Below are 16,888 nucleotides of genomic sequence, written 5' to 3'. Positions count from 1 at the left end.
AATACTGGAAGCATGGCACAGAGATTTGTTTCCTTAAGCATGGTGACACAGGCATGGCCGAAAGTTTTGGCACCCCTAAAGTATTGCACATATTTTGTTATACACGTGTTTATTTACTTTGTGTGTATTGGAACACACAAACAGGAAAAAAGGCAAATTTTACATAATTTCAGACAAAACTCCAAAAAATGGGGCAATCTACTTAATATTTGGTTGCACACACTGTGCTTCCCATCAAGAAGCAATTATTAAGACTGTTCTAAGATGGTACTATACGCCTTCCAGGTACTATACGCCTTCCAGTCTACATTTAATCTATCCTTAGTCATCAGGTCTATGCTGGAGAAGATGCGGCAAATGAGGCTCTCTACTACATTCTCTTGGAAGGTCCCAAAATTAAACCTATTTGGAAAGCATGCAATCACACTTTTAAATCGCTTAAAGGAGAAGTCCGGCAAAAATTTTTATTGAAGTATTGTATTGTCCCCCAAAGGTTATACAAATCATAAATGTACACTTATTACGGGAAATGCTTATAAAGTGTTGTTTCCCCTGGCCTTACTACTGCATCAAAGCTTCACTTTCTGGATAACACGGTGATGTCACTACCTGGATAACACGGTGATGTCACTACCTGGATAACACGGTGATGTCACTACCTGGATAACACGGTGATGTCACTACCTGGATAACACGGTGATGTCACTACCTGGATAACACGGTGATGTCACTACCTGGATAACACGGTGATGTCACTACCTGGATAACACGGTGATGTCACTACCTGGATAACACGGTGATGTCACGACTCCCAGAGCTGTGCGGGCTGTGGCTGCCGGAGAGGATGATGGCAGGGGGACACTGAGCATCCCTCTGCCATCATCCTCTCCAGCAGCCACAGCCCGCACAGCTCTGGGAGTCGTGACATCACCATGTTATCCAGGAAGTGACATCCCCATTTTATCCAGGTAGTGAAGCCTTGATGCAGTAGTAGGTGCAGGGAAAAAAACAAAAAACCCTTTATAAGCATTTTCTGCAATAAGTGTATATTGGTCATTTGTATAACTTTTGGGGGGGGGGGGGGGGGGGGGGGAAGTACAATACTTTAATAAAAATTTCGCCAGACTCCTCCTTTAACCCCTTAACCCTTTCAGGACCAAGGCAAATTTTATGAATATGACCTATGTCACTTTATTCATCAAAAACTTGGGAATGCTTTTACCAATCCTTCTGATTCCAAGATTGTTCTTTTGTTACATATTCTACTTTATGTTAGTGGTAAATTTGAGTTGATAGCTTTAGAATTTTTTTGTGAAAAAACTCCAAAATGTTGTTAAAAATGTAAAAAAAGCACATTCTCTACATTTGAAAGTCTCTGCCAATAAGGAAAATAGTAATACTACATTCATTATTTATTAATTCATATCTATAACATGTCTACTTTATATTAAAAGCATTTGGTGAACATGCTTTTACTTATTTGGGATGTTAGAGGCCGTAAATGTTTAGTAGCAATTTTCAAAATGTTCGTGAAAATTTCAAACTCAGAAATTCTTTAGGCACCAGTTCAGTTTTGGAGTATATTTTAGAGGCCTGTATACTAAAACCCCCCACAATTCAACCCATTTTGAAATCTTCACTCTTTCAAGTATTTAAATTTACATTCATTCAGTTATTTAACCCTTTCTGCATTTCACAGGAATAACTGCAAAGTAAGAGTGAAAAGTTAAAATTTGCATTTTCTTTCCAGAGATTCCAATGTAATCCTATGTGTTTTTTTACAAAACCAATTACCGTTACTGATCCACCAAAGCCAGCAATTGCCGATGCTGGACCCCCTTTGGGGGTCCAGTGGCAGTTACACTAAACTGTCAGCTATCAGCTGAAAGTTTAGTTGCAGCTTCCGGTCACTGTTTGTCTAAACAGTGAGCATCTGAAGCAGGTCAGTACATTTACTGACTTTTGCTTGAAAGGGTTAAGGACGGGGCCCATTTTTGTTTTTGCGTTTTCAGTTTTTCCTCCTTGTGTTTAAAAGGCCATAGCACTTGCATTTTTCCACCTAGAAACCCATATGAGCCCTTATTTTTTGTGCCACTAATTGTACTTTGCAATGGCGGCTGAATTTTTGCATTTGGTACACTACGAAACCAGAAAAAAATTCAAAGTGTGGTGAAATTGAAAAAAAAAAAAACGCATCTCTTTTATTTGGGGGAACTGTGTTTTTACACCATTTGCCCTGGGGTAAAACTGACTTGTTATGCATGTTCCTCAAGTCGTTACGATTAAAACGATGTATAACATGTATAACTTATATTGTATCTGATGGCCTGTAAAAAATTCAAACCATTGTTAACAAATATATGTTCCTTAAAATCGCTCCATTCCCGGCTTATAGCGCTTTTATCCTTTAGTCTATGGGGCTGTGCGAGGTGTCATTTTTTGCGCCATGATGTGTACTTTCTATCGGTACCTTGATTGATCAGGAATGTGATTAATTAATAGTTCGGGCGATTACGCACGCGGCGATACCAAACATGTTTATTTATTTATTTGTTTACTTTTATTTAAAACCTGGGAAAAGGGGGGTGATTCAGACTTTTATTAGGGGAGGGGGCTTTTTACTATAAACACTTTTTTTTTTTTTTACACATATACTAGAAGCCCCCCTGGGGGACTTCTAGTATATATATACTTTGATCTCTCATTGAGATCTTTGCTGTATAGACACACAGCAAAGATCAATGAGATAGGCACTCGTTTTACTTCCGGCTATAACTATAACACGCTATTGGAAATCGGATAAGATCCCTACATTCCATGAAGTCATAAATACAGTAAACACAACCCGTATGTATGAAAAAATATATTATATACAAAACCAGTCATTCTCCAAATACAGCAAAATTTGGAACCTCTGGATAATAAGTAGACTATACTCATCTTAACACACAGAACATATACCGCGACTAATTCCACACAGCGTTAATGTGGAATAACGGTGTTACCTTGTCCTTAGCTCATTTTGTTCAATATAGATACATATGGTTTGATCAACCTTGTTATTTACCTTCAGTTTTTCTTATGCATGTTTTTATATAAAATAAAAACAAAAAAAAAAAAAAAAAATACTTGAAATCAATGGCTTCCTATAACCATCAGCAGCTTCTTACACGTCTCAGCTGGGATTCTGGACCACTCTTCTTTTGCAAACTGCTGCAAGTCTCCCATATTTGAAAGATGCTTCTCCCAACAGCTATTTTAAAGGGAATGTACCATCAGGCCTGGGCTGAACCACTGGATGCAGGCCGACACACCTTCAGTGGGAGGAAACCCCCACCCCTCTATGATACAGCTCCATTGATTCTAGTGGAGCACTGTCATAGAGGGGCAGGGGTTTCCTCCCACTGGTGGTGGGTCGGCCTGCATCCAGTGCTCCAGCCCAGGCCTGATGGTACATTCCCTTTAAGGTCTCTCCACAGGTGTTCAATGGGATTTAGATCCAGACTCATTGCTGCCACTCTCCAGCGCTTTGTTTTCATCCATTTCGGGGGCTTTTTGAAGTATGTTTGGGGCCATTGTTCTGCTGGAAGATCCATAACGTAGGATGCAAACCCAGCTTTCTGACACTGGGCCCTACATTGCCACCCAAAATCCTTTGGTAATCTTCAGATTTCATGATGCTTTGCACACAGTGAAGGCACCTAGTTCCAGAGGCGGCAAAACAACTTTGAACCTCCACCATATGCGACTGTAGGTCCTGTGTTCTTTTCTTTGTAGGCCTCATTCCCTCCACCATATGCGACTGTAGGTTCTGTGGTCTTTTCATTGTAGGCCTCATTCCCTCCACCATATGCGACTGTAGGTTCTGTGGTCTTTTCATTGTAGGCCTCATTCCCTCCACCATACGCGACTGTAGGTCCTGTGTTCTTTTCTTTGTAGGCCTCATTCCTTTACCATATGCGACTGTAGGTCCTGTGTTCTTTTCATTGTAGGGCTCATTCCCTCCACCATATGCGACTGTAGGTCCTGTGTTCTTTTCATTGTAGGGCTCATTCCCTCCACCATATGCGACTGTAGGTCCTGTGGTCTTTTCATTGTAGGGCTCATTCCCTCCACCATATGCGACTGTAGGTTCTGTGGTCTTTTCATTGTAGGGCTCATTCCCTCCACCATATGCGACTGTAGGTCCTGTGTTCTTTTCTTTGTAGGCCTCATTCCTTTACCATATGCGACTGTAGGTCCTGTGTTCTTTTCATTGTAGGGCTCATTCCCTCCACCATATGCGACTGTAGGTTCTGTGGTCTTTTCATTGTAGGCCTCATTCCCTCCACCATATGCGACTGTAGGTTCTGTGGTCTTTTCATTGTAGGCCTCATTCCCTCCACCATACGCGACTGTAGGTTCTGTGGTCTTTTCTTTGTAGGCCTCATTCCCTCCACCATACGCGACTGTAGGTCCTATGTTCTTTTCTTTGTAGGCCTCATTCCTTTACCATATGCGACTGTAGGTCCTGTGTTCTTTTCATTGTAGGGCTCATTCCCTCCACCATATGCGACTGTAGGTTCTGTGGTCTTTTCATTGTAGGGCTCATTCCCTCCACCATACGCGACTGTAGGTTCTGTGGTCTTTTCATTGTAGGCCTCATTAAGTTTTCGGTAAACAGTAGAATGATGTGCTTTACTAAAAAGCTCTGTCTCATCTGTCCACAAGATGTTTTCCCAGAAGGATTTAGGCTTACTTACATACATTTTGGCAAACCGCTTTTTAGGTCTCTGTGTCAGCAGCGGGGTCCTCCTGGGCCTGCTGTCAGTGACATTTTATGCAAATGTCGATGGATAGTTCGAGCCGACACTGATGCACCCTGCGCCTGCAGGACAGCTTGAATTTCTTTGGAACGTTATTGGGGCTGCTTATCCACCATCTGGACTATCCTGTGTTGCAACCTTTTATCAATTTTTCTTCTTCTCTGTCCACGTCCAGGGAGATTAGCTACAGTGCCATGGGTTGTAAACTTCTTGTTTATGTTGCGCACCATGGACAAAGGAACATGTCCTGGAGATCTCTGGAGATGGACTTTGAGATTGTTGATATTTTTCCACAATTTTGTTTGTCAAGTCCTCAGACAGTAGTCTTCTCTTCTTTCTGTTCTCTATACTTAGTATGGCACACAGAGACAATGCAAAGATTGAGTCAACTTCTCTCCTTTTTATATGGTTTCAGGACTGATCTTTAAATTGCTCACACCTGTTGCTCATTCAAACTCACCTGTGATAAGCATCACAGGCTTGAAACAAAGTTATTTACCCTCATACCCTGCCTTTTTTCCCCTCTGTTTTTTGTGTTGTTCCAATACACACAAAGGAAATAAACATGTATATAACATAGGAATACTTCCTTTCCTGGAAAGAAATCAGGGGTGCCAAAACCTTTGGCCATGACAGAAGAACATGCTGAGGATCTGGGACCAAGCCTTTGACGTCCGATGGTCCAGACCATGGGTCTCCAAACTGCGGCCCTCCAGCTGTTGCAAAACTACATTTCCCATCATGCCTGGACAGCCAAATCCAAGGCTTAAGCTGTCCAGGCATGATGGGAGTTGTGGTTTCGCAACAGCTGGAGGGCCGCAGTTTGGAGACCCATGGTCTAGACAGTGCATCAGCCTTAATGTTCTTGGCTGTTGGTCGAAAAAGGAAACTAAAACGAAAGAAGAGGGACCAACAGGCCTAATAGGGATTCAGATGCTGAGTGGTCTGCAGATACATAACATTTTTGTGATCTGTATAGACTGTCACTAAATGGAGTGCCCCTTCGAGAAGATGTCTAAAATATTCCACGGCCAGCTTGATAGCTCTCTGTCTCCAATGGAGCAATTCCTCTTGGCAGTAGAGGTCTTAGAGAAAAATCTGCAAGTAACCGATTTGCCCATGTCGTTTTTCTGGAAAGAACTGCGCCTGCCCCAACGACAGAGGTGTGGACCTCCAGATAAAATGGTTGCAGGGTGATAAAGTACTTTGGCTGAGCAGTCTATCACTTCAGAGGCCGGCTCTACAGTTTCACAGGCGGCCGCAAACAGCAAGAAGAAGACAGGAAGACCCTTGGAAGCGGAAAGAAGCATCAGGGACGTGGTCAGGCATGTGCTAGGGACATGGGCTCTAGTAGATCGGTGCTTGCTTACACTAAGCCATCAGGCCATGTAATACGGCCCTTAGGCTGGAATCAAACACAGTATTTTGGGGACCATTTTTACCAAAACCAGGAGTAAACCCAAAACACAAAAAAGTTTGCAAATCCTTCCATTATAGTCTTAAAGCGTAACTCATTTCAGGGTCATTTTTCTGAAAACATTAAATATCAACAGTACAAGCGATTTTAAGAAACTCTGTAATAGGTTTTATGTACTAAAAGAGTTTCCTTCTGTAGTGAAATAGCAATCTCCCAGCCTCCCCCCTCACATCAGATGAAGCAGGATTTCTGTCTCCATTATGTGGCTATGGAGAGGGGAGGGGCTGTTAGGAGTGAGTGAGCACAGAGCAGTCCTGCACAGCACAACACCCTGCAATCTTCTCTCAGTAAGTTCATAGATGAGCACTGACCTTTCTGACACCTGAATTTAGCGTTTTAGCTGCCCAGAGAGTCTACAAACAGCTGACCTTCATGTCACCTCTTCCTGCTCCCTCATCTCCCTCGGCCCCCCCCCTTCATAGGCTTACAATGGAGAGAGCAGAACCCGTCTTCACTGGCTTCTCTGTAATGAAGACGCGTTTGCCTGATAATGCACAGATAAGAAGTCAGGGGGGGGGGGGGGGGGGAGGCTGGGAGATTGCTTCTTGAGTACAGAAGGAGGCTTTTTTGGCTGATGAAACCTATTACAGAGTTTCTTAAAATCGCTTATACTACTGATTTCTGCAATAAAAAAAAAACATGACAGTTACGCTTTAATCTATATTGGTTTCAGTTCAGTTTTTTGGGGTAAACACTTTTTTTTTGGTGCTTTATGAAGACTTACATAAAAATTTTTTTTTTAAAATACGGCAAAACCAAAAAATCTGTAAAGTCCTCACCAGATATTCTCCATGTAGACATTAACGTGTTCTGCGGTTTTCATTCACGTTTGGCCTAGAGGACTGCTCACGGGGGGGGGGGGGGTTGGAGCCCCTCTGTCCCCTACATAGGTGGGAATCGCAGAGGTGGACCTGTATATGTCACATCATAAGGATATGCCATGTCTGAAGGAAACCCCCCAGTAATGGTACGTTCACATGATCTACCGTGGATTTTAATTACTTATACCAGTATAAATTATGTGCGAGTGTATTCTAGGACCGGCATCACACACAATACATTTGTTATTTGCTGCAGTATTTGAGCCAACGTTACTTGTGAACTCTTAATGAAGGACTTGCACATCTCCTCCCCACTGGCGGCACTTCTAGCATTGGCTCAAAAACTACTGTGAAAATCCTCCCCCCCAAAAAACACTGCAACACCAAGCCTGGGGGGAGCATTCACACATCCACAAAAAACTGTCCGTGCATGGGTAGTGTTCTGAGGACCGCACCTCGGAGCTCCAGGTAGAATGATTCATTACGATGTTGGGAGCTCCGAGGTCCAGTCTGTAGAACACCACCCGTGCATAGACCAAGCATGGCTACAATACGCCCAGAATACCTTTAAGATCCGCACAGAAGATGCATAAAACCACACCAGACACTGGCAAATGCAATGACGAATATACATCCAGAACTGATAACCAAGATTATGGCTTAGTATCATTATGGATGAGGTGAATACATGAATATCTATAGCCACATGCTATTATAGTGGAGGATTTTGTTGTGTACTCTACCAATATTGTACGGCTCATCACAAAAGGCGTTCAGCGTTACATCCGCCTTCCAATTGATCTAACTGCTGCAGGGATGGGAGGCAATGGATATGGATCGGGTCCTTTCTGATGTGATTGCTATGTCAAGCATGGCTCCCTTCCCCCCACTCACCCACCAAAATACAAGCTTGTAAGGCCAGGTTCACACAGGGATTCCTCTAATGCTGAGCCCAGATGTGCTGAGGGGCTGGGGGCAGTCCTGTTACCCATCAATGGGTCCGGCAATAATATATCCTGCAGTCATTTCTTATTGTATAGAACAGCAGAGAATAAGGATAACACCACTACAGCCTGCCCCCTATAACACTATATATATTACTACGGCCCGCCCCCTATAACACTATATAGCACTACAGCCTGCCCCCTATAACACTATATAGCACTACAGCCTGCCCCCTATAACACTATATACTACAGCCTGCCCCCTATAACACTATATACTACAGCCTGCCCCCTATAACACTATATATACTACAGCCTGCCCCCTATAACACTATATATACTACAGCCTGCCCCCTATAACACTATATATACTACAGCCTGCCCCCTATAACACTATATATATACTACAGCCTGCCCCCTATAACACTATATATACTACAGCCTGCCCCCTATAACACTATATATACTACAGCCTGCCCCCTATAACACTATATATACTACAGCCTGCCCCCTATAACACTATATATACTACAGCCTGCCCCCTATAACACTATATATACTACTACAGCCTGCCCCCTATAACACTATATATACTACTACAGCCTGCCCCCTATAACACTATATATACTACAGCCTGCCCCCTATAACACTATATATACTACAGCCTGCCCCCTATAACACTATATATACTACAGCCTGCCCCCTATAACACTATATACTACAGCCTGCCCCCTATAACACTATATACTACAGCCTGCCCCCTATAACACTATATATATACTACAGCCTGCCCCCTATAACACTATATATATACTACAGCCTGCCCCCTATAACACTATATACTACAGCCTGCCCCCTATAACACTATATATACTACAGCCTGCCCCCTATAACACTATATATATACTACAGCCTGCCCCCTATAACACTATATATATACTACAGCCTGCCCCCTATAACACTATATATATACTACAGCCTGCCCCCTATAACACTATATACTACAGCCTGCCCCCTATAACACTATATACTACAGCCTGCCCCCTATAACACTATATATATATATTACTACAGCCTGCCCCCTATAACACTATATATATACTACAGCCTGCCCCCTATAACACTATATACTACAGCCTGCCCCCTATAACACTATATATATATATTACTACAGCCTGCCCCCTATAACACTATATATATACTACAGCCTGCCCCCTATAACACTATATATACTACAGCCTGCCCCCTATAACACTATATATACTACAGCCTGCCCCCTATAACACTATATAGCACTACAGCCTGCCCCCTATAACACTATATATACTACAGCCTGCCCCCTATAACACTATATACTACAGCCTGCCCCCTATAACACTATATACTACTACAGCCTGCCCCCTATAACACTATATACTACTACAGCCTGCCCCCTATAACACTATATACTACAGCCTGCCCCCTATAACACTATATACTACAGCCTGCCCCCTATAACACTATATACTACAGCCTGCCCCCTATAACACTATATATATATATTACTACAGCCTGCCCCCTATAACACTATATATATATATATATATACCACTACAGCCTGCCCCCTATAACACTATATATACTACTACAGCCTGCCCCCTATAACACTATATACTACGGCCTGCCCCCTATAACACTATATATATATATATTACTACAGCCTGCCCCCTATAACACTATATATATATATTACTACAGCCTGCCCCCTATAACACTATATACTACAGCCTGCCCCCTATAACACTATATACCATTACAGCCTGCCCCCTATAACACTATATACTACAGCCTGCCCCCTATAACACTATATATACTACAGCCTGCCCCCTATAACACTATATATACTACAGCCTGCCCCCTATAACACTATATATATACTACAGCCTGCCCCCTATAACACTATATATATACTACAGCCTGCCCCCTATAACACTATATATACTACAGCCTGCCCCCTATAACACTATATATACTACAGCCTGCCCCCTATAACACTATATATACTACAGCCTGCCCCCTATAACACTATATATACTACTACAGCCTGCCCCCTATAACACTATATAGCACTACAGCCTGCCCCCTATAACACTATATACTACAGCCTGCCCCCTATAACACTATATACCATTACAGCCTGCCCCCTATAACACTATATACTACAGCCTGCCCTATAGAAAGCCGCAGCGGTTCCTGTAACCGTCTCTCCTAGTATGAATGAAGCCCAGGATCCCGGTGTGAGGCCGGTGACCGGGTGTGCTGAGGCTCCCGCCATGCCCGGCCTGTGTGTCCCGGTCCCTTCCTCACACACCATTGTACGGGATGGCCCCGTGTTTACCTCACAGATGAGCCATGCCGCCCTGAGCGCAGCCATCTGCCAAACTTCCCCAGCAAACTTCCCGCCTGTGCCCGTGAGGCGCCCCCGCAGCCCGGTACCTGCCCAGCACGCCGCCGCCACCATCACCCCCATCTTCCAGGCTTTTGCTCCATTTTGTTTTCCCTCATACCTCGTACTGGTGATCCTTTTCACAAGTAGCCACTCAGCCATGTAACCCCGCCCCCGGCAGTCACGGGTTCTCCGGGTCATGACTGAAGGGGCTGGCTCAGGCGCATCTCTCTGGAGCCGTCATTGGGCACCGCGGAGCCGGCGCTGTGAGGAGATAATGGCAGCAGCTGCTGTGTGAGGTGCTGCCCGCCGCCTGTCACTCACAGCCAGCTCCGCCCCCCGCCGCCTGGCACTCACAGCCCGCTCCGCCCCCGCCGCCTGTCACTCACAGCTCGCTCCGCCCCCGCCGCCTGTCACTCACAGCCCGCTCCGCCCCCCCGCCGCCTGTCACTCCGCCCCCGCCGCCTGTCACTCACAGCCCGCTCCGCCCCCCCGCCGCCCCTTTACCTCACGTCACTGGCAGCGGCCGCTTGTGTCATCTCCCTGTTACACGCGCCGTGCAGCCTGTGGCGGGAGACTCCTCATCATGTTCCCTTCTCCCCGGGCTCAGGCTGTGGCTACTGCCCGGAGACCCCTCGGTGTTCGCGGCCCGGCTGGAAGGAGAAGTCTTGTCCCTCCCGGCGGATCCTCGCCCTTAGCGGGGTTTTCGCCTTCAGGGCGGAGGGTGACACTCGGGGGTACACGGTGAGTGGGAGCTGCGGGAGGCATGGCACCGGTGTGTGGGAGCGGAGGGAGGCATGGCACCGGTGTGTGGGAGCTGCGGGAGGCATGGCACCGGTGTGTGGGAGCGGAGGGAGGCATGGCACCGGTGTGTGGGAGCGGAGGGAGGCATGGCACCGGTGTGTGGGAGCGGCGGGAGGCATGGCACCGGTGTGTGGGAGCTGCGGGAGGCATGGCACCGGTGTGTGGGAGCGGCGGGAGGCATGGCACCGGTGTGTGGGAGCGGCGGGAGGCATGGCACCGGTGTGTGGGAGCTGCGGGAGGCATGGCACCGGTGTGTGGGAGCGGCGGGAGGCATGGCACCGGTGTGTGGGAGCGGCGGGAGGCATGGCACCGGTGTGTGGGAGCGGAGGGAGGCATGGCACCGGTGTGTGGGAGCGGAGGGAGGCATGGCACCGGTGTGTGGGAGCGGCGGGAGGCATGGCACCTGTGTGTGGGAGCGGCGGGAGGCATGGCACCTGTGTGTGGGAGCTGCGGAAGGCATGGCACCGGTGTGTGGGAGCGGAGGGAGGCATGGCACCGGTGTGTGGGAGCGGAGGGAGGCATGGCACCGGTGTGTGGGAGCGGAGGGAGGCATGGCACCGGTGTGTGGGAGCGGCGGGAGGCATGGCACCGGTGTGTGGGAGCGGAGGGAGGCATGGCACCGGTGTGTGGGAGCGGAGGGAGGCATGGCACCGGTGTGTGGGAGCGGAGGGAGGCATGGCACCGGTGTGTGGGAGCTGCGGGAGGCATGGCACCGGTGTGTGGGAGCGGAGGGAGGCATGGCACCGGTGTGTGGGAGCGGCTGGAGGCATGGCACCGGTGTGTGGGAGCTGCGGGAGGCATGGCACCGGTGTGTGGGAGCTGCGGAAGGCATGGCACCGGTGTGTGGGAGCTGCGGGAGGCATGGCACCGGTGTGTGGGAGCGGAGGGAGGCATGGCACCGGTGTGTGGGAGCGGAGGGAGGCATGGCACCGGTGTGTGGGAGCGGAGGGAGGCATGGCACCGGTGTGTGGGAGCGGAGGGAGGCATGGCACCGGTGTGTGGGAGCGGCGGGAGGCATGGCACCGGTGTGTGGGAGCGGAGGGAGGCATGGCACCGGTGTGTGGGAGCGGCGGGAGGCATGGCACCGGTGTGTGGGAGCGGAGGGAGGCATGGCACCGGTGTGTGGGAGCGGAGGGAGGCATGGCACCGGTGTGTGGGAGCGGAGGGAGGCATGGCACCGGTGTGTGGTGAGTGGGAGCGGAGGGAGGCATGGCACCGGTGTGTGGGAGCTGCGGGAGGCATGGCACCGGTGTGTGGGAGCGGCGGGAGGCATGGCACCGGTGTGTGGGAGCGGCGGGAGGCATGGCACCGGTGTGTGGGAGCTGCGGGAGGCATGGCACCGGTGTGTGGGAGCGGCGGGAGGCATGGCACCGGTGTGTGGGAGCGGCGGGAGGCATGGCACCGGTGTGTGGGAGCGGCGGGAGGCATGGCACCGGTGTGTGGGAGCGGAGGGAGGCATGGCACCGGTGTGTGGGAGCGGCGGGAGGCATGGCACCGGTGTGTGGGAGCTGCGTAGTGATGTCACAATACCAAAATTTTGAGTTCGATACCGATACTAACTTATTTCGATACTCAATACCGGTTCGATACTTAGTAAAGTATAAAAAAAACAAAAAAAAAAACACAGGGGTAGAAATAGTCACTAGTCATTATCATTAATACAATTCTGCTCTTCCAAATAGCCTGATCACTAAAACAGCTCTGCTATACCAAGCGATAAGACAGCTCTGCTGCACCACCCGTCACTGAGACAGCTCTGCTATACCAAGCGATAAGACAGCTCTGCTGCACCACCCTTCACTGAGACAGCTCTGCTGCACCACCCTTCACTGAGACAGCTCTGCTGCACCAGCTAGCCGCCCACCGTGTTCTCAGCTTAACTTAAAGTTTCGATACCAGGAAATCCTGGTATCGAACCGCTTTTTTGCCCAAAATATCGATAGTATCGATATTTCGGTGCATCCCTCGAGCTGCGGGAGGCATGGCACCGGTGGGAGGCATGGCACTGGTGGGAGCTGCGGGGGGCATGGCACCGGTATGTGGGAGCTGCGGGAGGCATGGCACTGGTGTGTGGGAGCTGCGGGTGGCATGGCACCGGTATGTGGGAGCTGCGGGAGGCATGGCACCGGTGTGTGGGAGCTGCGGGAGGCATGGCACCGGTGTGTGGGAGCTGCGGGAGGCATGGCACCGGTGTGTGGGAGCTGCGGGAGGCATGGCACCGGTGTGTGGGAGCTGCGGGAGGCATGGCACCGGTATGTGGGAGCGGAGGGAGGCATGGCACCGGTGTGTGGGAGCGGAGGGAGGCATGGCACCGGTGTGTGGGAGCTGCGGGAGGCATGGCACCGGTATGTGGGAGCGGAGGGAGGCATGGCACCGGTGTGTGGGAGCGGAGGGAGGCATGGCACCGCTGTGTGGGAGCGGAGGGAGGCATGGCACCGGTGTGTGGGAGCGGAGGGAGGCATGGCACCGGTGTGTGGGAGCGGAGGGAGGCATGGCACCGGTGTGTGGGATGCTCTACCAAGCCGGCGAGTGTTGCTTGAGGGGCCACATCTTCTCCAGGGGTGGACCCATCCTTCAAGTAGTAGTCAAGCATCCAACCTCCAGAAATGTCCAGGCGACACAGATTCAAGAGAACCGATAAGAGAAAGAAATATAATCCCGTTAGTCACCTATATGATGGTAGACCTTATTTTTGTTTGTCGAGGTTTTATATGAGAGAGAATACACATAAACACTTTTACTGACTAACAAATCAGTATTATGCATAAGACCACCTGGAAGAGATCCTGAAGGACTCCCATTAGTTTATGGGCATCACCATAGGATAGACAAAAATAGTACTATATGTTTTATTGAAAGTTATAGATGGCGGAACAAACTTTCTGCAGATGTGGTAGGAAGATCTGCAATAACTGAAAGAAAATACTAAACAATGGCTGAGTCTGTACAGTATACATCAATATACAGCTTAGTTATAATAAAAGCTTATTATCAATACCCAAACTAATATATGTATGACAAATACCTCTCTGGATTTTATCCAAATACCCAAACATTATTGTCTTATCACTCCTGTCCCTAAGATTTGTCCCTAATCTTGACTACAGATGTAGCCCCCTTCTCTAGGTCCCTTTACTGTAGGAAGGCTTTAAAGGTAAGACAATCCTCCGTCCCGAACCTAACTAGTCTCCTGTCACTCCTACGTCTCCCTGTGACACTGAGTGATCAGACAATAAGTTCTTCACTGTATATAACAGACGTGACTCTATCACAAGGACTCTACCACTGCGGCATCATGTGGGGATTGGAAAGTCACAACAACTGACTTTAAAAAGTTTCTGAAAAGGAAAAGTTTAGATGTGAGCAAATCTTATCTCACGGCAAAAGCAAAATAAAAAGTTGATTGATACCTAAACCAAAAACAGCACAACAGATAAATGCAATAACATCTCCACAATGTGACCTACTATGTAACCACTAGATTTACTGATAATAACCAATTAGTGAATCCACAATTTTCAGTACGGGATTCTCAAAAACATTTTTTTTAAGTCTTTTTACTTCATTTTGTACCTAGAAAACATCTTTATGATTAGATCACACATGTCTAATGACTGGTCACATCTCTTCCTGTATATAATCATATACTGTAATACATAGACCAATAATATGAAGTAACTGGGCGCTTATTACCGATATAATATTTTGCTCCTACAATTGTCTCTTGTTTCACTGAGATCATCACATATTACACATAAAATAACCACCATAGAAATAAAAGCAAAGTATATACTATACATCTAAGGTTTCAAACTTCTTTTTTTTTTTTTTTGTAAATATACCATATGATCCTTATTGTAATAGTAGCATTGGTATGGATCCTTTATCCTTAAACCTATCTTTTGACTGACAGGCCTCTTTACAGACGCTTGGACTCTTGGCCTCAGTTATATCGCTTCTTTTAAGGCCACTAGTATCACCTCAGACATTGGCTTTGTTCTCTCCCATAGCTTTGGCTGACCTGTAAAGAAGACATCAATACAGACAAGGACATACCTATATATATACCTCCTGTAAGGACATACCTATATATACCACCTGTAAGGACACACCTATATAGGCCACCTGTAAGGACATACCTATATAGGCCTCCTGTAAGGACACACCTATATAGGCCTCCTATAAGGACACACCTATATAGGCCTCCTGTAAGGACACACCTATATAGGCCTCCTGTAAGGACACACCTATATAGGCCACCTGTAAGGACATACCTATATAGGCCACCTGTAAGGACACACCTGTATAGGCCACCTGAGGCAGCAGGATGACGTCCACTTACATTCCCTGAAACAGGCAGGAAGATGACAGACTATGCAGGCAGGCAATTTACGTTGTTACATACAGTAGGCTATGACAGGTGTAGATAATACAGCCCTACACAACCCTCTCTGCTATATTTGTTGTCCCCTGGGCCGCCCAATGTGAGGATACTACACCACATTACACATGGCTTCCTTCTGCTGGTTTTGTCAGATAACTTACAGTGAGATACAAGGCAGTCGGCAAACACGGTTACTTACTGTCCGTATTCCATCATCACCCTGTACCTCCTCTCCATCCGCTGGTCTCACAGCTTGTTGCTGATCGTCTCTGGAAAAGACTTAAAAACAAGCAGATCCACATCTCCCCCTCCACCTGTACACTATGTACGGTTACCTCAGGAAGAGACTGGAAACATCTCCCCATCCCCCTGTATACTATGTACAGTTACATCAGGAAGAGACCGGAAACATCTCCCCCATCCACCTGTACACTATGTACGGTTACCTCAGGAAGAGACTGGAAACATCTCCCCATCCACCTGTACACTATGTACGGTTACCTCAGGAAGAGACCGGAAACATCTCCCCCTCCACCTGTACACTATGTACGGTTACCTCAGGAAGAGACTGGAAACATCTCCCCATCCACCTGTATACTATGTACGGTTACCTCAGGAAGAGACCGGAAACATCTCCCCCTCCACCTGTATACTATGTACGGTTACCTCAGGAAGAGACTGGAAACATCTCCCCATCCCCCTGTATACTATGTACAGTTACATCAGGAAGAGACTGGAAACATCTCCCCCTCCACCTGTACACTATGTACGGTTACCTCAGGAAGAGACTGGAAACATCTCCCCATCCATCTGTACACTATGTACGGTTACCTCAGGAAGAGACCGGAAACATCTCCCCATCCACCTGTATACTATGTACGGTTACCTCAGGAAGAGACCGGAAACATCTCCCCATCCACCTGTATACTATGTACGGTTACCTCAGGAAGAGACCGGAAACATCTCCCCCTCCACCTGTATACTATGTACGGTTACCTCAGGAAGAGACTGGAAACATCTCCCCATCCACCTGTATACTATGTACGGTTACCTCAGGAAGAGACTGGAAACATCTCCCCATCCACCTGTATACTATGTACGGTTACCTCAGGAAGAGACTGGAAACATCTCCCCATCCCCCTGTATACTATGTACGGTTACCTCAGGAAGAGACCGGAAACATCTCCCCATCCACCTGTACACTATGTACAGTTACCTCAGGAAGAGA

General features: G+C 47.6%; 2 protein-coding genes across 8 annotated transcripts in view; one reads left to right on the top strand and one right to left on the bottom strand.

Annotated features, from left to right (window-relative positions):
* Positions 1–10,810, bottom strand: part of LOC138774357 (uncharacterized) — a 30,905-nt gene extending 20,095 nt beyond the window's left edge. For 2 of the 7 annotated variants that reach the window (XM_069955133.1, XM_069955132.1), the window contains exon 1: positions 10,594–10,810. The gene's annotated coding sequence lies outside the window, so the exon portion shown is untranslated. The other 5 variants (XM_069955135.1, XM_069955136.1, XM_069955138.1 and 2 more) reach the window with 5 other exon arrangements.
* Positions 10,811–10,978: 168 nt separating this feature from the next.
* Positions 10,979–16,888, top strand: part of NUP133 (nucleoporin 133) — a 112,576-nt gene continuing 106,666 nt past the window's right edge. Inside the window, exon 1 of the mRNA XM_069954709.1 lies at positions 10,979–11,216. Coding sequence (XP_069810810.1) covers positions 11,059–11,216 — 158 coding nt within the window. The 5' untranslated portion in view covers positions 10,979–11,058. The remainder of the gene's footprint in view (positions 11,217–16,888) is intronic.

The sequence above is a fragment of the Dendropsophus ebraccatus genome, chromosome 15 (genome assembly GCF_027789765.1).
Source record: "Dendropsophus ebraccatus isolate aDenEbr1 chromosome 15, aDenEbr1.pat, whole genome shotgun sequence".
In the NCBI taxonomy this organism is placed as follows: domain Eukaryota; kingdom Metazoa; phylum Chordata; class Amphibia; order Anura; family Hylidae; genus Dendropsophus; species Dendropsophus ebraccatus.
The sequence above is the reverse complement of the archived record's forward strand: the minus strand, read 5'-3'. Positions and strand labels throughout refer to the sequence as shown.